At 53.2% G+C, this 20,136-nt stretch overlaps 1 protein-coding gene across 2 annotated transcripts; it reads right to left on the bottom strand.

The window, feature by feature from the left end:
• Positions 1-2,657: 2,657 nt before the first annotated feature.
• NTPCR (nucleoside-triphosphatase, cancer-related) lies at positions 2,658-19,540 on the bottom strand. 2 transcript variants are annotated; one of them, XM_037060253.1, is made up of 5 exons: positions 19,399-19,538; positions 15,452-15,614; positions 14,840-14,936; positions 6,059-6,268; positions 2,658-3,293 (listed from the first exon to the last, which is right to left on the bottom strand). In XM_037060253.1, the coding sequence occupies exons 1-5, from the start codon at positions 19,430-19,432 to the stop codon at positions 3,225-3,227; spliced, it is 573 nt and encodes a 190-aa protein (XP_036916148.1). In that variant the 5' UTR covers positions 19,433-19,538; the 3' UTR covers positions 2,658-3,224. The 2 variants fall into 2 exon arrangements, with proteins under 2 accessions (XP_036916148.1, XP_036916149.1); XM_037060254.1 differs by lacking the exon at positions 6,059-6,268 and having other exon boundaries at positions 19,399-19,540.
• Positions 19,541-20,136: the final 596 nt, after the last annotated feature.

Raw genomic sequence — 20,136 nt, 5'->3', positions numbered from 1 at the left:
TTTTGCACGGTGTCGAGAACCTCGGTATCTGGCAAGTGCTTCTCTAAAATGACTCGATGCTCCGACTTCTCCTTGCCCATGAAATGCACAGTGGCCCCTCCCTGCCTGAGCCCCTCCCCTTCTCACGTTTGGACCCAAATCACCGCACTTCAGGGACACAAGCACCTGCCATCAGTACACACGGCATCTTCCCAGACACAACCTAGGAACACGGAGATGAACAGGAAGAGAAAGAAGGGGCAAGGCCCGTCTGCGTTTCCTGGGCCACCCCTGCCCGCATTGAGGGCTGGAGGCAGGGAGCACCAGAACTGGCGACTTCACTGAGGGTTTCTTCCTGTTGGCCAGGATGCTCAAAGATTATATTCTACGAATTTAAAAGATGTCTCTCCGTGCAGGCGCTCACTCTTGCTCAGAGGTACAGAGAAACTGTTTTTATAAGACTGTGTGTTAAGTGGCTGGCAATCCCATCCAGGGCGGAGGGAAAGGATCTGGGGAACCCATTCTCCAGATCAGGTCTGCTCTGTCCCGCCCAACCACATCACTCAGCGCTTTGTGAGGTGAGTTTTTCCTTGAAGGCTGGATCACACCCAGCAGTCTGTTAGGCACCTGGGTTTGAACAGTGGGCCTTTCAAGCTCAGGGGTGAAAGAGAACCCCATCTCACCTGCCCCACGCCACACCCTTCCTCCCGGGAGGGCCTCCCCCAGGTAGGGGCGCCAGCCCGACACCGCACTCGGCCTCTCCTGCTCTGCTCCCGGCTGGTGCTCGGGGAGTGAAGGGACCGCAAATGGTGCTCTGCCTGGTGGTCTCTTCCCGACACCCACCGTCACCCCCTCCTCCCCCCATCCTCAGTGGAATGCTACCCACTGTGCCCCGTGGGCCCCCAAGGTAGTCCTCTGGGGGCTCCTCATAGCCGACACCACAGACCGTGCTGCTTAAACAACAGAAATTCCTCTCCCACAGTTCTGGACGGTGGGAAGGCAGATCTGTGTCTGGTGAGGCCAGTCCCTGGTTCACGATGTCCGTCTTCTCACTGTCCTTCAGTGGCAGAAGGGGCAAGTGAGCCCTGGGTGGTCTCTGTTGTAAGGCCACTCATCCTAATCACCTCCCGAGGGCCCGCCTGCGAACACTGTCCACAGGAGGTTAGGCTCCAGCATAGGACTCCGGGCAGGGCGGGTGGGGGCACCCCCGTTCAGACCACCACGTGATCTTTTACTAAACCTTACAATGGGTGGATTGCACCCGCATCCTCTGATGTGCTTCCCGTCAGTCTGCTGACAAAGTGATTCAGTCGCTACTGAAGGGCCTGGCCACTGAGGGCTCGTCTGCTGCTATCACTCCCCACCGCCGGGTCCCTGCTGAGACCTGGGGGCAAGGACACTCTGAACAAGATGGGCAGCCTGTGGCGTCGGAGCCACACAGACGCGGGCTCAAGCCTGCACCTCCCACCGAGGCTTCTTTGCCAGCAGAGAGAGCGGCCACAGCTCCCAGCACCACGCAGATGCCAGGGCCCCCGAATCCCCGCTCACTGCTGCCACAAGGGACTGTGACACCTTCCCTCCAGAAGCACATTAGGCTCCCATCCTAAGTGTCCTCAAACAAGCTAGATTACCTTCTTTGAATAAAGGCCATCACTTTCCTTCTAGTTTCAGACAAACTCAAAGGCTACTAGACAGCCGGGGCTGGGCACACCGAGCTCTGGACAAGTGGCAGAGGGAGACTGTCCCCCCTGCCGCAGACAGACGGGACCCTGCACATCCAGATTCCTTTCCCCTGCTGCCGCCTTCCCTCTCGGCTCTCCGGGGGGCTGAGTGGGGCTCCCTCTGGGCTCTGAGAGTTGGATGGGAGTAGACTTACTGTAGGGCGGGGCCCCCGGGTGTCTCAGTGACGGCCCCACACACTGAAGCTTGCACACACCTCTCCCCGTCCTATGAGCACGGCTGACCTCACACTCAGCCTGTCGGACTTCACGAGCTCAACCTCCCTAAGCAACCCAACGGGGCAGGGACAGTGAGTCGGGGACATCTGCTTCCTCACACTGAACGCTGCACCCCTTTGAACGGGTTTCTTTCCAATCCATCAGGCCTTTCGGCTGTGGCCCCTCAAAGGTTGGGCAGTCCAGACCAGGCGTCAGAGCGCTGCCTTGGGGGACCCTGATGCTGTAGGAGCCGCCCCAGGCTGCAGACTGTGTCCTCGGCTCGGACATGAGTGCCCACTGCCCTGTCCACAGCACCCAGCTCACAGGAGCCTGCGGTTACGGACAGCCACAACCAGCACTCATGCCAGCCAGGTCTGCAGCTGACACTAGTCGCTAATAAAACCCTGAAATTCATAGATCTTCCCCAGAAACGACCTAAATACATACATCAACCCTGTTCTGGGCCTTCCCTCCCCTCCCTGCACCACCACTCCACCAGCCCAGCCCTGGCATTGGCTCTCCGGGGCCCACACAGACGGCTGATGACCGTCCCTTCCACAGGGGCCACAGCCTTCCTGTGCTGACCTTCACTTCCGTTTTCTGGACAGGAAATGAGACACAGAAAGGGCTGAGAACTTGGCCAAAGCGGAGCTCTGATCTGACGCCCGCCCGCTTGCCCTGAGTCCCAAAGGCTGCCCCGTCCCTACGGCTGTTTATCCCTCCCACACGGGGACGCACATGTCCAACCATCACATTCATCTTTGTTTTATTAAGTAATAAGCAGACAAATAAACAGTAATGGATGGGGAAGCCTGAAATGGTTTTCTTTTGAAATAGTTTTTAGACATCAAACAACCGTTATCACTTCACGCCGCTCGGGACAGTGGGGCACCCAGGAGGGACCCACCGTTCACGGCGGGCAGAGCTGACAAGGCGGTGAGCACCGCCCCCCCCCCACCCCCAACACACTTACAAACTTCCACGGGGGCAAGTCCCATCTGGTGCCCTGAGAGCCATTTCTCATTTCACAATTTACCCAAATCATACGCACAACTGCAAGAGGAAATAAACAGAAAACTCTCGGCATAAATAAGCCACAATGGATGATTAGTCTTGCAGAGTCAATCCGGCATTACGGCTAATTCGATCTTTTAAACACTTCATGGAAAACAGCTGTCAGGCTTCCCTGCAGAAGGCCACATGGCCTCAGAGACCCGCAGGCACAAACCTCGGCAGGCGGACCCCAGCAGGCTGCTCTGGGACGGGCACGTTCCTCCACGTGCAGGGGCGCGGGGACGGGGATCGCCCTCACTGCCGGCCACTCCGCACACACGTCACAATATCCGGCAAGAGGTGGTCTCTGTTCTCCTTGGTGACCTGTGAGAAGACACAAGGGAGGGCGGTCAGATCCATTTCCTCTCAGCAGTCGCCTGCCAGGCGATATTCTGGAAGAACCTGGACGGCCGGGGGTGAGGTTGCCACAACGACCCGGGAACGAGGCAGGTTCGAGGCAAGAGCCGTAGGAAGTACCGCTCTCAGGGCACACGGAAAACAGGACAGGAGCGGTCAGATGCCCACCTGCCTCCGCAAGTGAAAGTGGGTTCACAATGGACACGTTCTAACCACGAAAGGATCTAAGAGTGAAGCCACGTGCAAGGTGCTCTGGAGTGGACAATGGGGATGCAGGGTGGTGTGTAGCCAGACTGACCACACCCAACTGAAAGGACCTGCCCCAGCGAGGCCAGGAGAACACGCTGACCAGCTGGGCCCATGAGAGTGGCTGGCACACCTGCTGCATTGCACCCAGAATTCCAGATGCTCCCAGACGTCAGTCATCCACTCACCTGTCCATGAACTTGAACACCAGAGTGTTGCCAGGAGCCCCTGACGTCAGTAAGCCCCACATCAGAACAACGAGGATGCTGAGGCCCATAGAACCCAGGGGCTTCCTCAGCTCTGAGCTGGTAGGGGCCACAGGCAGGCTACACTCAGGGCTCCAGGCCCTGGGGTGCCTGCTCTCTGAGTGACACCATCACAAAAACACAAGTAACAGGGTTTATTCAAGCTTTACCTGACCCATTTTTTATTTCTCTTTCTCTCACAACCACAGTTCGAGGAATACCACAAAAAAATTGACCCCACCAGGAGCTGGCTGGTGGGCTGCTGCCCCTCTTGAGGGCAGGGCCACCGCCTCTCCCATCACTAACTCTTCTTGTTTGGCCCCCTCAACGGTCACCCAGCCAACCCTGACAGTGTGCCAGCCAGAAATGGGCCAAGGTGCTGGGGACAGAGTAATGACTCAGGTAAGACCTGACCTCATGCAACCTGCAGACCAGAACTCGGGGACAGGCATGAACGAGAGTGAGGGCAACGAATGGATGAGTGAACAGTGAGCCCCACGAGAGTGAAGGGCACACGCTGGAGCAACAGAAGCAGCCAAGAAAGGGTCCCTGGGGCAGGTACTCTCGGCTTTCGCTCTTATAGGGGACAGTGACAAAGGAGCCCCCAGACAGAGAGAAGGCCTTGAGAGCCTGCAGAGGACCCAGGTGGGTCCCATGTGAGTAGACCTGGACCCTGGGAGGGGGGACACACCTGGTCGCCTGCAGACCTCACCCAGTGTCTAGCAAAAAACCTGGCACACAGTACGTGCTAAATAAACATCTGATGAGGAATTGCACAGGGTCCTCACCCCTTTGGGTTCCTCAGCATTCAGGACTCAGAGGCTGAGAACCAGGGGAGCACAATGGACCCAGGAAGCCTTCCACGCCCAGTCCGCATAGGACACATGGTTAGGTACTGAAAGAATAAAAGCTAAAACTGGAAAACACTCATTTTGCAGGTATCTTATCATTAAAAGTTAATGAACAGAAAGCAACAACTACATTAACACTCTGTTCCGCCCCTCTGATATCCCTGAGTTCTGGACATCACACAGGGAACGTCTGTGTGACACGGGCCGCTGACCGACTCTCTGGTGCTGGAACGCGCCCCCGCCCGCTGTCAGCACAGGGCCGCCCGAGAGGAGTTTGAGGCCACCCCTCCTTCAACTACAAGGTTCTGGCTTCGGTCCTTCCTGAGGGGGTACTTAGGAGAGGGGGCAGGGGGCAGGGGGCAGGGGGCTGGGGGCAGAAAGAGGTGGCGAGGAAGGCTGCAGCAGGGAACCCCCTCCCCCTGCCAGACCACCTGCCCCCTTGGCAGAGCGGGTGTGGGCAGGTCTCGGCCCGGGGCCTGGCGAGCACTGACGCAAACAAGACAGGGGAGCAGGGCAAGGCCCTGCCTGACTAAGGGGGGCATGGAGAGACAACGGGAAAGAAGAGGCAAGGATTTAGGCCAAGCGCCAGCAGTCCCATCAGCGTCCCCTAAACTAGCCCAGGAACTGCCCCTGGTTCATGGAACGAGCCACTCCTCCCTCCACCTGCAAAGGCCTAGGAGCCACCTGAGAACCAGGGAAACAGGTTACTGGGCCCGTGCCCAGCAGTCAGTCCGTGAGGTCGGGGTGAGCCCTACAGCCCTGCACATCCCCAGGCGGTGCCCGGCGCCAGGCCACAGACTCACTGGGCTGAGCAGGACTCCACAGCTGTGTTGCCCGTGTGGCTCCTGTGTAACTGAGATGCGGCCAGCCAGCTGGACTGAGGGACTCAAGAGCAACAAGGCCACTGGCTGCTGCACTGGACAGTGCAGCAGACAGTGGCTTCCACCATCGCAGACAATTCCACGGGGCCACACTCCACACGGTGGCACGAGGCCACATTTCCCACGGCCCCCAGCCTCTTGGCCCCAGAGGGCTGAGTCCAAAAGGGAGACCCTTCCAATGAAATGGAACACCTTGCCTCTGCACCGGAACCTGGCCATCCCCGAGAAGAGACGTGCGCAGGCGGTGAGGACGCCAGCAGGCCCCGTGTAGGGTGGGGGAAGGGGGGAATGCAGCCAGCGCAGCCGAGACGGGCTGCCCCACAGGCGGGCATGTTTCTACACGGGGTCGGGTATGACTTAAGTTCTATCAATGCCTGGAAAAGAAAGACTCACCTATGTTCTATCCCAAGAGAAGTAAAGAAGGCGACTCAAAGCCCAAGGTGTACCCAAGACCCCCGCTGTCGTGGCCCCCGCTCCGCTCCGCAGCCCCGAGGGCGGGTGGTACTCACACTGAACACCCGCACGTCCGCTCTGCTTCGGATTTCCTCCACCAGGGCCAGCGGCTTCCCTTTAGGGATGGGGATTGTGCCGAGGACCACAGTGCCCGGGGCGGACAGCGTCTGGCGAACCGCGTGGGTGAAAGGCTGGCTGAAGAGCTCCATCTTCCCAATCTCGTCAATGACACACACTCTGCAGCCCGGGCCACTGCCAGCACCTGCCTGAGGGTGACAGAGATGGAGGCTGGGACACCAAAGGCACAGGGAGCAGGGGTCCGGCCCCCAACCGCCCACCAGCCAGGGGTCACACCAGGGAGAGCCGACAGCACTCTGGAAGTCCGTGCACCTCACAGAGTACTCTGTAATCAGCTTTACACGCAGTTCTCAGAGCAGTGACTCAAACAGAGCTCGTGGAACCTCACTCTGCGCTCAGCGAAGTGTCGCCAGCGCGCTGTCGCGTCCCTGCTGTGGAAGAGCTGCTTGTCGTCCCGTCGGCTTTCTCTGGGAAGACCCTGGGGAGGCTGTGTGTGTCAGTCATCGCCACTGTGTAACAAATGAGCCCCAGATTTGCACCTCAAATGAGGTGCTCACCCCAAATGAGCACCTCACAGTCCACCTGGGGTGACTCCCTGGGAATCTCATCTCCCTGGGGACCGTCCCACCCCAAACACTCAACTCCCCGAGCCCCCCAGGTCTCCTGGCAGCTTCACCCCTTGGGAACAGCTCCAGTGACAACAACGCTTGACATCTGTATCCACCTAGAACAGGAGCAGGACGCCAGTGACTGGGGTTTAAAGGAAATGAGACAAGCCTGCCAGCCCTTTTAAATAACGCTGCCTCTTCCTTTTCGATTTTGAGCCAAGTGAGATTCCCTGTCTTCCAGGAGGAAGTAAGTGCTACAGGCCAAGGCCTGTCTATTCCATAATCTGCTACAGGAGGGTTAGTGGAAAGAAGTAAAAATTACAAGAAAAAGTGTCATGGTTAGAATTAAAAAGTGAGCAGGGTCATGCCCTTCAAATCTCAGATTCCCTTTCTAATGACGTCACACCCTCATGTCCAACACATCCCGGAACCCCACCAGGAACAGGAGTGGGGCCGAGGGTCCTGATGACTGGCAGCCCCTGGGATTCAAAGCCCTCCACCGACCCCAACGCGAGACCAGGCTGGTTGGTGTGACCAGAGGACACGGCAGAAGGGACAGCATCTCATTTCTGAGACTAGGTAGCAGAGCCTACTATTTGGGTTGTGTCTTGATCTCCCCCCATATGTCTCTCTTTCTCTCCACCCCCCACCCCCCCAGCTCGCTCACTCACCCTCACTCACTCTGGAGAAGACAGCTGCCATGTTACAGAGACATTCGGGCAGCCACTGGCGAGGCCCATGTGGAAAGGGACTGAGGCTGCCCAGTCACCCTGATAGTGAGCCTGGGCTCGGGTGCCTCCCAGTCAGGCCTCAGGTGCCTGCAGCCCCAACCAACAGCTTGACGGCACCCTGTGAACACCGTGGTGGCCTGATGCCCCAGGCTCAGCCGTCCTGGGTTCCTGACCCAGGGAAACCCTGCAAGATCCTTGCAGACTTAAGAACTGTTAAATCTGGGGCTCATTTGTTACACAGTGGCGATGACTGACACACACAACCTCCCCAGGGTCTTCCCAGAGAAAGCCGACGGGACGACGAGCAGCTCTTCCACAGCAGGGATGCGACAGCGCGCTGGCGACACTTCGCTGAGCGCAGAGTGAGGTTCCACGAGCTCCGTTTGAGTCACTGCTCTGAGAACTGTGTGTAAAGCTGATTACAAAGTGCCCTCCACCTGCTGCCAAAGCTCCCTGCCACCCCCCAAGTGCACATGCGCCTGCCCACCTGCGACACGAGACCAGGGGAAGCCCCAACCTCGGAAACCCACCTGACCACGAAGAAACCACCTTTCTCTCCAAACGGAAGCAATAACGCTTAGTTTCTGGGGGCCTCCAGAGGCACGGTCACAAAACCTCTCTAATGTTTTTGTAGTAATCTTATTACTCTCAACACTCAAGAAGAACCCCACATTTGGGGGTCCCAGAATAATCGCCCTAGCCAGCACCATTCCAGCGAGCAGAGCACGTCCACATCCGCACGCCCACAGCCGCGCCCCGTCGGCACGCAGGGGCGGACGGGGCCAGCCCCGCAACGGGGCGACTGCCGCCCTTCTCATCAGCAGGTCCTGTTCACAGTTATAAACTAATTTCCATCCTCCTGCTTAGTAAAAATTTTGGTCCATGTTTAAACTTTCAATAAAAGTTCGGAACCTCTGATGCCTGATGTCCTTCTATGAGACATTACCTGGAGAGCTGATTGTTTGTGCTGCCGTAAAATGGTGACGATGATTTTTCTAATTAATGAGATAACTAGATATAAATACAGGAGCACAGCTTAGATTCAGAAAAAACCCAACATTATGGCTTTTCGAGTCCAGCTTCTGAACGTACAGTGATTTTATACTTGTTAATTAGTGCCCATCTTGTTCCAGAAAGTATTTCAAAACGCAGTAGTTAAATCTGATTTCCAGTTGAAGCCTCAAAAGAAAGTATTTTTATCTTAGGATAAACTAATAAGGTCCTTAAAAATTAAAATTAGGAGAAATTTTGACGAGGAGGACTTGCGGTCTTAAAGTGTCTCCACACTCAGTGCTTATTAGCTTCGGAGGGACAAACCAGAAGTCTGCAGTGGAGAGGGGGCAATCCCTCCACCGGGCAACCAAAATCCCATCAGCAAACACCACGTGCCTCCAGAGGAGACGCCCGGGAAACAACACCGCTGTGTCTGTAGCAATCTGGCTGAGTCCGAACATACGAGATACCAGAAAACCCCCAAAGAGGAATGTCCAACTAAAATACAGGTGTATCCTCAAAAATGTCAATGTCGTAAACGAAGGACTGGAAATGCTAAGGAAGTGTGACAACTGAGTGTAGCAGGTGGCCCCGGAGAGGAGGAAAAGAAGTGTTACCGCGGACACTGTGAGGCCAACTGACCAAACGGGCACTGGAACGGTCAATTATGAGGGCACAGCTGTCGTCAGTGCAGCCCTTACTGAGACACCAACTACATAAGAGAATATCCTTACTCTAAGGAAAGGTACACTGAGCATTTTTTTCAACGTACTCTCAAAGGGCTCCCCTGCAAATTTGCGGGTTTACACACACACACGGAGAGAGAGTGAACAAACACGGCGAAGGTCAAATCCAGGCGACTGGACAAATGTACAGGTGATCTTACGCTGTCCTTATTCTTGAGCAAAACTACATCCAAACAAAGTATTTAAAAAACTAGACTCGATACAAAAAACCCGCGCACACCTTCACCATGCCAGTCAAGAAGAGCAGCAGCGTCTCAGCGTGAACTTCCTCCGAGGGCACGTGGGACGTCAGACTCACGTGCGTGGGGGGAGGGCGGAAACCAGGCGCTGGGACGGGACCCCGTGGCTGAGCAGGAGACGGGGCAGCAGTACAAATGCCAGCTACCATGTTTCCTGGGCTCGGGCTGAGCAAGAACTGCACCGAGGCACCGACACCCAAGGCAGAGGCCGGCCCACTGTCCGGCCCCCAGAGCCTGTGCCGCGGGCAGTGGGAGACCTGGAATCAGACCTGCTCATGAGGTGGGGTTACCCATAGGCAAGGGTTCACCTCCAAGTCTCACTCACGGCAGGGGGGCTTCCACAGACAATTTTTAATTGTGTGGTGTGTCTGGATTTCCCTGGCTGGCCCTGATGCACGTGTGTGATCGTGGAGCCGAGGGACGGGAAGTGAGGGGGGGCAGAGCCAGGAAGAGCTCCCGCTGACCTTCCAGGAATGGACCCTGACTAGACCCCGGCTCTCCTCCACCCCCCACACCCAGTGGCCTGGAAAGCTGAGTGGCACTTCTGGGTCAAGGCACTGAAAACAGCCTTTCCCCTGACAGAGTCCTCTCCCCTGAAGACGAAGTTCCAAAGGTTTGATTATTTCAAAATCAAAAGCAGATCCTGCTCTTGAAGACAAAATACATACTGCAAGCCTTATTTTGATCCAAACAGGAAAACGCAAGTTCAAACTACGTTGATTTTCATCCGGTGTTCTGTTCTCGGTTACACAGATCTTTACTAAAAATGACGCTGTTGAGCCTAAAAAGCAGGGCTGCGAGTAGATATGCTTTGCTCTTTAAAACATTAGCAGCCATTGTCATCTCTCTGTGTGAGGAGGAGAGGCCCTGGGAAGCACCAGAGCCACGCCCCGAGGTGTCAGACCGAACTCCTACTCGGCCCGTGGGGCTGACCGCAAGGCCCTTGGGCAAAAGGCCAGCTAATCTAACAGCCATGACCATCGGAAAATGGAAACCAGTCCTAATTACGGCAGCATCAGGAAACAGAGGAGACCTGTGGATAACCTTACCAGACACTTTTTAGAGGAAGAAGTAAAACTAGAGATACTATGTTCTTGGCTCTGGAGGATGAGGGCTGTCTGAAAAGGTAGATGTTCTTCACATCTAAATAACTATAATTTTCTATCATCCCAATCACTCCAGCTAAGACTTTTTATAATGGATAATCAAGTCTTCATTCTACAGTTCATACCAGTTCCATCTTACAGGCTAATTCCCAGTCTATGCCTCAGTTTCCTCATCTGTGAAACAAGAATGCAGTGATGTGTTATTCTGAGGATAAAACGAATTAGTGCCTAGCACACAATTTGTACTTGATAACTATTCACCACCACCATTAACACCATCACTACCACAACATTTGGGAGAAATGAACAAGTGACAAAGAATAAGATGTGTTTTTGAGGAATAGTATGACTAATTACTGAGGTAATTAACAGTGTGGTACTGATGCAAGAATCAAGCAGGTCAATGAGAGCAGACAACCCTAAAACATGACACACAGACACACATTTTTAAGGTGATTAATGAAGCATAATAAACTAATGAGAAATGGGTTATTTACAAATGGCTTTGGTAAACTGGCTGGAAGAAAATCAATTAGAGTATGGTTGTATGTTACCGTCAAGATAATCCAGATGGATTAAAACATAAAAGTTAAAAAAAAATAAACAAGTACATGCATAGAAGAAGCACATCTCATAATAACTTGGAATACGGACAGACTTTCTCAATGATGAAAAAAATTACAGCTGAGAAAAATACAATCAACCAATATAAAAAGATTATTCGCTTTATAAAGATCTCTTTTAAGCCAAAAGAAAAAGGAATGAGGAAAGGAACAAACAATTTAGATTTGAAAAAATACCCAATGAAAAACATCTCACCTCACTGCTGTGAGTAACAAAGCGAAGCAGAGCAAGGCCGTGTGTTTCGGCTGGGAAACCACCCAGGGCCCAGTGCGGGCCGAAGTGCAGCAAGGCAAACGCACACGTGGGCAGCGCGCAGGGTGCCCAGGGACGCCTGGCGTGCACTCGCCTCCACCTGGCACCTCCACCTCCGGGTGCTTCCCAGGGCACAGTCACGGCTGGGGAAGGGACGGCTGAGCGCAGTGTCTGTGGCCAGGCCACCTACCACAGCACCAAGTGACCTCAGTGTCTGACACCGAGGAACAAACGGTGACATCAGCAACAAAATCCACGCCACGAAATCATAGGCCGTCATTAAAGAATCACGGTCGCAAAGGTCATCCCGTTCAGGACCACTCCCGTATCGCTGAACCATGTCACGGGCAAACACCCGGCCTCTAAAACCACACACGGCGCTCTCCCAATCTTGGACGACTGAAAATGGACTAGGTAAGGAAAAGGGGCAGAAACTGATTTTGGTAACGGTGGAGAAACTCAGTTATTCATCTTTTCCTTTTATGTCACTGTTTCAAACAAATTTCCTGCCTGGGGCATGGTGAACTCAAGAAAACAATAAATGCTGTCAAATAAGGAAAGATGTCACCCATGAAATGGAAAAAATACATGTATCCACACCCATCGACCCCACAAAGGACCTTCAAAAACCCTTAGCACTGCATCTAAGAGCATTCCCAGGCTTACAGGTTTGTCCTTGTCTCCCACGTGAGCCCACGAAGGGCCCCGAGACCCCGCCCCACCTGAGGGGAGGAAGCACTGGCACCACCGAGAGCGGCCAGGCTGGGCCTAAAGCCCGGCCAGGCCCCTCCTGTCCCGCCCCAGCTGCTCCCAGCCCCCAGCCCTTCTTCTGTCCCTGCCGCCACAGGCAGGCCCGCTGGCCCTCAGCACTGTCCTCCTTACGTCCACATAGGAGACACGCACCAGATGTTCACAGATAGGGTTTATGTCTCCCAACATCTGGGCACTACGAACCAACACCCCATTAATCTGGGCAGGGCATTCGCCTGCCTGTATATGCTTCCTGAAGCTTTCAGAATTTGTCTCCTTCCATTCCCCTATTTTTGTTGCCTAGTTACTTTAACTTCTCTCTCTTTTTTACTGTAAAGGCAAAACACTCATTGTTTTTCCTTTCTTCATCCCAATAAAATACAGGCAATGGGATAAGACTCTGCTTCAGAAAGAAATCCACGACCTGGACTGGGTAGAAGCTGCAGTCTGTGGGTTTGGTAATTAAGGTATAAATAAATGGAGAAGTCTGCTTTTTTAATTAAAAAAGAGATTCAATTCTTAGTCCTGCACAGCATGCAGTTTCTTGTGGAATCTTATAGACACTCGGCATGTGCACACGACGCACTCCCGGGAGTCACTCTGCTCTGAGTAAGGCAAGTAAAAATCAATTCTGTGTATTGATCCCAGGCCAAAGACGGCATCTTTCCCTGGAATTTCATTTGCAGCATTCCACTTGCCTTTTGAACGTCTGAGCAAAGAGGTTTGTCTCTAATGGGAAGAGAGCCAGAGAGAAAACACCAGGGCAGCCCATCCAGGGCAGCCCCAGAGCAGGAAGTAAAGAGGGAGGGGCTGGGGGCGGGGAGGAGGGAGCACCAGCCGGAGGGCGGAGGCAAGGAACTAGGCAGGCTCGGAGGGATGGCAGTCCCCTCCAGTAACGAAGTACCCAGCACTGCCAGCCCTCTGAGGTAGACATGTAGAAACCCTCCCTGGCAGGCCGCAGCTAAAATTCCCTCTGGCCTTGGGAAGCTACTAAAGCCGTTCACTGCACATTTCTGCTGAGCCCCGATGTCAGAAAAGAGCAGGAGAGCAAAGATCTAAGGAGTATGCGCCTGAAGAAAATGGTGAGGGCCAAGGGCAAAGGCTGGTGTGCCCTGGCGTGCCCTGGCAGGCGCGGGCACATGCCTGAGCTAGTGCGGCCGCAGAGCGGGGACAGCAGGTGGGCAGTTACCAGGGCTGGACAGCACAGGGCCTCCAGCCCAGGAGGAGGAGCTTGGGCTTTATTGCTGACGTGACGGAAACTGCTGAAGGTTTAAAATAGCCCCTTCAGACAGGCCTATACCGTCCACTTCCACAAAGGCAAACCAAAGCCCTAAGTCTGTAACAGAGTGAATGTAACCCACATCCTCTGCTGTGGCCCACAAGGTCCTGCATCCCCGGCCTCACCCGCCCCACCAAGCTCTCCACCTCCTGCTCCCAACCCAGGGCCTGGGGCCTCCGTCATCCAGAATATTCTCCTCAGAACCCTCCGTCCAACACCCACCCACTATTCTCTCTGAAGGGGTGGTGTCTTCTCATCTGTTCATTTCAGTGTAAAGGCCACTCCCTAGAGCTCTCACTGGACACGGGGTTTCTTTGGGGATGACACCAATGCTGTGAAATTCTATTATGGTGAACATTGCACAGTCCTGCGAATACACCAGAAAAAATCAAACTCTACAAATCACTACATTTTAAGTGAGTGAAGTGAATGGCATGTGAATTATATCTCAATAACCTGGTTTAAAAAGAAACAATAGGTAATACAGTAACATAATGCATTAGCTGCCTACTATTATATTCATAAAATGACACTCTTCCCTCCTAAATACCTGTTGCTCGTGCTGTGAAAAATGGGTTGATTCACAAACTAAGGGAAAACAGAAAAGGCTTATGTTTGGGGATGTTGGTAGCTGGGCACCAGAGCCCTCCCAATATAAAATCTTTGAGCCCTGGCTGGTGTAGCTCAGCGGACTGAGCGCAGGCCTGCGAACCAGAGGATCGCAGTTCGATTCCCAGTCAGGGCACATGCCTGGGTTGCAGGCCAGTTCCTGGCAGGGGACACAGGATACATTGTGTGTCCCCGGCAGAGGCAACCATAACCATACACTGATATTTCTCTCCCTCTCTCCTTCCCTTCCCCTCTAAAGATAAATAAATAAAATTAAAAAAAAATCTTTGCATGTGCTGAATTTATGTGACAAGGAACTTAATTGCACTTCAAAGTGACAGCAAATTATATTGCATGTACTGTACTTTGCCGTGTATAATGTGCACCCATGTTTTGGGGCTGAACTTCCAGGGGAAAAAAATCTTTAACGTTTTAATCCAATTACTTATTTATTTATATTTAGAAACAAAACCAATTCTCATACTCCAGGGTATTATTTTGCATATGGATATCTTTATTGCTTTCCAGAGTTATACTTTTAACTCATAAGCATAAATGAAAGCATTAAAAACATTTAAGTAGATACGGAATTAGTACTACCTGTGTCTAATGCACACCCTTATTTTCCCTCAAAAATCTGGGCAAAAAAGTGCACATTACACTCAGCAAAATATGGTACTTATTAAGGGTCAATCACTTAAAGACTTTTAAACTATAAGATGCAAAGCTGGCCTCTCCCTCGGAGCAAAAGTCACTCCGCCCAGGGCCAGCAGGCCCCACAATGCACTGCCCACGGAGGGGCTCAGGACAGGAACCACTTACGTTTCTCAGGACTGGGAGCGCCAGCCGCTCAAAGGCCGGCAGATCCACCACGTATTGCCCGACTCGGCACTCCCGTCTGCCAGGCGGAGGCTCTGACCTGAAAAGACAGTGTGTTCCCGCTGAAAGACCCCCGTTCAGGTTCCTGGTTGCTGGCTACTCCACTGACCCTCCGGCCCTTCACTTAGGCTAAATCCTCGTTCAAAGCCACCTGCACAAAAAGAGGTGGAGCGGAGAGCTGACTCGAGTCCACGGTCGCCCCAAGAGCAGGGCGACCACTAAGCCTGCCTACCACCACCAACAGGCCTGGCGGTCACCATGGTGGGGCCCACCCCTAAGCTCTAGGGCGTTGCCGCCCCAACTAGGACTCAAAGCAGCACAGGAAACAGGCTTCCTAGACAACGGAATGAGCATCATGGGAAATACAGATTTGTACGCTTCGTTCTTCACATGATGATTTCAATCTGCTTCTTTCTCTTAGAGATCCAAAGGCCTGAGATCCTCCAAGACAGAAGAGGGGTTAGGGAGGACCGAATGGCACAGAAATGAATTCTCCATACCCAACTCTGGAGGGGTTAGGGAGGGCCGAATGGCACAGAAATGAATTCTCCATACCCAACTCTGGACAAAGGCCCCCGCAGGCCGGATAGCGTGACAACATCGAATCCTACTCTTCTCCCGCCCTGCCGGACCTCTTCCGTGTAAAACCCATCGACCTGCACGCCAGAGGACTTCAAAACCTCACTGGCTTTCTGGATCAGAGTTGTCTTTCCAACTCCTGGAAAGAAACACAAACCCTGTTAGGTCCCGTCCCCAGCACTCACCTGCCAGGAGTGATCCCGGTGGGGAGCAAATGGGCTGCAAGTGGATTTTATGAGTATGAACTTCACTTTGACCTTGAGTGCTTCGGGTTAAAACTTCTTAGTTTTGAGTAGAAACCAGCATAATAAAAATATGCAGTCTATTTTCCCATTCTGAAACAGTATCAATTTGGTCACATACACAATCCTAGAACCAAGCGAGTGGCCTCCTAATGACAGTATCAAGTGCAATTTGCACCCCATGAATCCTAGGCTCACCCCCTTCCTGGGTGGCCCTGCCCTTTCACCTAGGAAGCAAAACTGGTCATGCTGGGGTCAAAGGCTGGGCATTCTGGAATTCCCACCTTCAAGGCACTCCGCACCCACGTTTAAAAGTGGAAAATTCCCTTCACGTACGTCACTACAGCTCCTAAAAACGTGTCCCTTAAGTACCACTGCCACCACTAAAAATAGCAGTTTTCAAACTTCTTCTTGAGAGCTACCCTATTAGCTTGGCGACCCCTCTGTCACTGCCTCCAGTGGCCCTAAGCACTCCTTTGGCCGACCCAACCCCTCCCCAAATGGTAACCTATAAGCCCCACCCCCGCCCCTCCCGACTTCTGACCCTTCCTTTCCTCCCAGCTGGTCTGTGAACAACTCTGATGAGCCCTTTCGTGCTTACAGGCACCAGCAGCTGCTGTTGAATGGAATGACACTGCCCACTGGCGTTCTGGAGCCAGGCACGTTCCAGAACATTCCAGCACACTTTAGGAGCGCTTTCTCAGTTAAATGCTCACAACCACCCTCCGAGGCAGTCACTGTTCCTGCCCAGGCTTTACAGATAAAGAACCTGAGGCACAGAGAGGTAAAGTAGCTTACCCGAGGTCACCCAGCCAGTCGGGACCAGACATTTTAACAGGGCTTTCCTGTCACCTCAACTTCGATTACGCGCGCCTCGTTCCTGGACAGACTTAGGAACTAAGTGGCATCATGAACACCCCCAAATGGAAACACAGGGAACACTTCTAGCAGGTCTGCAGCAGAGCTACGCCGAGATGCCACAGGGCTGGAAATCGCATTATCTCTATGGCTGCCCAGTCATGAGGGCTGACCCTTTAAGTGTCCGTGAAATGAAGCACAATCCATGACTCTTACTGGATGCATCTGTCCTACCTGCTGCTTTGGCAAAGTCCGTGAAGAAGCCAATTAATGCGGGCACGTGGCACTGGCGGGTAGGCAAACTGGTACTTTTCTGAAGGGTAATTTCAACATGCCTACCACAGTGCACAGAAATTCTAGGGTCAGGAACTGAACTCCGCGAAGGTCTGACAACAGGCACAATGACATTTACTAGCATGGAAAACAGACCACGATATGTGAAAATAACGTACGGGGAAGAAGCAGATTTAGAAACAGCAGGCATACCAAGTATTACTCTGCTGTGATTTGTTTTTTAAATTCTGTACGTTGGAATTCCACGTGAGGTCGCAGTCTTCTTCAAAACTTTCTTGAACTTTTTTCTCTTAAAACAAGAGGATGTTACTTGTAAGAAAAATAAAAGCTTTTACATTTCGAAAAAGAAAATGGAGCAGCTGTGGCTAAAGGGACACGCTGTGCGTGCTGTCGTCCTGTGTCACATACAACATAGCAAAACAAGAGGCAGGGGGCCTGGACCCTGCTTCCTCCTCAGCTGTAACATTATCTTCCAGTTGACATTTCGTCTCCATTAACAAAGTGGCCAGCCTCGTGCTGTCTCTACTGGCTACGCGGCAAGCAGTAATGAAGACCCCAGGTGACAGCCTGCACCACGCACAGAAGGAACAGGGCAGAAAGCTCCAGAATTATTTTGGTTCTGATTCTCCCATAAAGCCTGCCCTGAGATAAAGATTCAAGTGAAGGTAGTTTAACTTGGGAAGTGTCCCCAAGACACACTGGTAGGGAGGTAACTACATTAGCAAGCAAGTTACCACGGTGGGTAGCTGGAGCCCAATCTCACAGGGGAATCCGAGGACACAGTTCAGGACCACGGCTCAGTTGTCCTGTCTGAGAGAGGAGACGGTAGGGAGCTTACTTCCAACTGTCATGCATTTGAGGCTGCCCCTGGGGGACAGGAAGTCCCTGGCCCATCAGACCTGCCCTGTGCACAGGCAAGATGGGCTCCAGTGACCAGAGAAAACCCTCCAAGTTGGGTCACAGGTGGGACAGCTGAAGTTGGGAACAGTGCTAAGGGCCAGAGTGCCCTCTCTGAGCAGACAGCTTACCTGCTGGTCTGAACACAGACAGAGGATTTAGCCTGCGTGCAGAGTTTGGGGATGAGATGGTGACAAAAAGAAACAACGTGAATGAAAAAACAACACACACTAATTCCAAAGGGAAGAAAAAAGTTGTGCCCAATAGGAAAAGAAATTATGGATTTCCACTGGTTCTTGGGTGATTAGCTCTGACGCAGTCATAATCCTGGGGACACTGCCTACAGAGCTAATCACAACCAGGAGCGGGGAGGGGGTCTGAGGACAGGCTTCAGAGAGCTGTGCAGTGGAATTACAGGAATCTTTCAACTACGTGCATACAGAACTTCTATAAATAAGGAAACAGAGAGAAGAACCAGCACCAGCCTGGCCCATCTGCGTCCCCACTGACCTCCAGGACTCAGGCAGGTGCAATCACAGTGAATAGGTCACCTGTGAAGAAACCCAGAGGGGGCTTGGGCCCCTTCTGCTGGGAAACTGCATTCCAGATCTCAAATAAGGGGCTGACCAATCAACTTCTAAAAGACAGTCCTGTGCAACCCCCGGGAGTATGTTAGAAAGTTCTCACACTACCCTCCCTCCTCACTGGTCCTCCACTGCCTGGTCAAAATAAGATTCCAAAGTCTGCAACATTAGTAGCCTTTGCTATCTAAGGCCAAGCATAATCATTAAAATAAGATGATAGAGAATTCTGGAGTTACAATCTTTGATTATTGAATATTAGATCCACTTTGCACAGGAGCTGAAGAATCATTTTCTTCACTCTAAGCCTATCTTTCTCCCTGAGCCTGAGGCCCACCCACTGCCTGCCTCGTCTTTTAGTCACGCCCACTACATGTGCATCACCGAGTTTTAAAAGCCATTTCCTCCTTTAGTCTCTCCTTTGACTTCACACTGTCCCATTCACTGGTGAGAACTCCACGGCGCACGGGAGGGAGGGAGCTGCCCCATGACCGGCACACAGGGTCTGAGAGCGGGTCCTTAGTTACCAAAGCTTCTCGGCCTGCACCCTCATCCTGGGGGGAATTCAGGAATAGTGAACTCAGAGAAAGGGAATAAAAGTTTCACTACCCTTCCACTGACCCCTCCTTCAATTACGATAGTGGATCATCACAAAGGCAGCTGTGTGACTCTCAACAAAAGCCGGGCCCCTTCCTACCCATCGGGGCGGTGACAGGTATCCTGAGCATGGTCCCTGTGCATCACCAGGGCAAGGCCGGGGTCGTTCTTACCGCGGCCGGGTACCGGCTGTCTACCACTTTAACAAAGCCCACGTCCCCACATCACAAGTTTGTTCTTCTCCTCACGGTGCGCTTCATCGCTAATCCTCTCCATCCCAGGTACTTAAAACCCCGCTTCCTGGGAAAGGATACCTAGGTTTCAGAGTACCAAGCCTGCATTTTCAGAGCACTTCAGCGACCAAGCATCCAGAGCCCGGGAGCCTGCCGCCTGTACTGCGCGCGCCCCCACGCCCACCCGTCCGCTTCCCAGAGGCGGACACCGGCGGGGTTACCTGGGGGCCCCGTCAGAAACACGTGCCGGGCCATACTGTGGGCCGGAGGGAGATCAGAACCCGGGTTGGGGTCCGGGACACAATCCGGAAAGGGGTCTCTGTCTAAGTACCGCCCACCGCGAGCTACAAGCCCCACCTCCGCCGGCAGGAAGCACCTCCCCCCCTGCTGCGCGTGCGCCTCAGCTCTCGGCCGTGGGCAGCGCATGCGCCCTCAGCCCGCGGCCTCGATCTGCGCGTGCGCCCTCCGTCTTCGGGCTCGGTCTGTGCAGTCCTTGTTTTGGAGAATGGTGGTCCATGTCCTGTGCATCTGAGTCCCTGAACAGGAGTCTTGCTGTTAGCCTCCTGTGGGGTATTTGCAAGGAGAGTTGCTTGAGAAGTTTATTTACTAAACCATCGCTGTTCCACGTGAGCCCTGTCGCCTTAGCTCTCTGCCCTGGAAACCGTCCCGCGGGCTGAAATGCCCCAGGCTCCAGGCTGCGGGGACAGCCCATCTGAAGGTGTGAGTTGCCCAGCTTTGTCAGCCACAGCTACGCAGGAGAATGACTTGAGTGACTTGATTGAACCTGCTTGATGCCTGGGCTCTACCTGCACAGCTGATGAGCAATTCCTCTGGCTCTCCTGTCCTTTAAATCTCCCTGGCTAATGGGAGAAGCTTGGAGGAATTGGGTGGAAAAGGTGAAGGGATAAGAAGTATAAATTAGCAGTTACAAAATAGTCACGGAGATGTAGAGTACAGCT

This window comes from Sturnira hondurensis, unplaced genomic scaffold (genome assembly GCF_014824575.4).
Source record: "Sturnira hondurensis isolate 20B ecotype Veracruz unplaced genomic scaffold, ASM1482457v3 Scaffold0011512, whole genome shotgun sequence".
NCBI classification, from domain to species: Eukaryota; Metazoa; Chordata; class Mammalia; order Chiroptera; family Phyllostomidae; genus Sturnira; species Sturnira hondurensis.
Note: the sequence above shows the minus strand (reverse complement) of the source record. Positions and strands in the feature narration are given on the sequence as shown.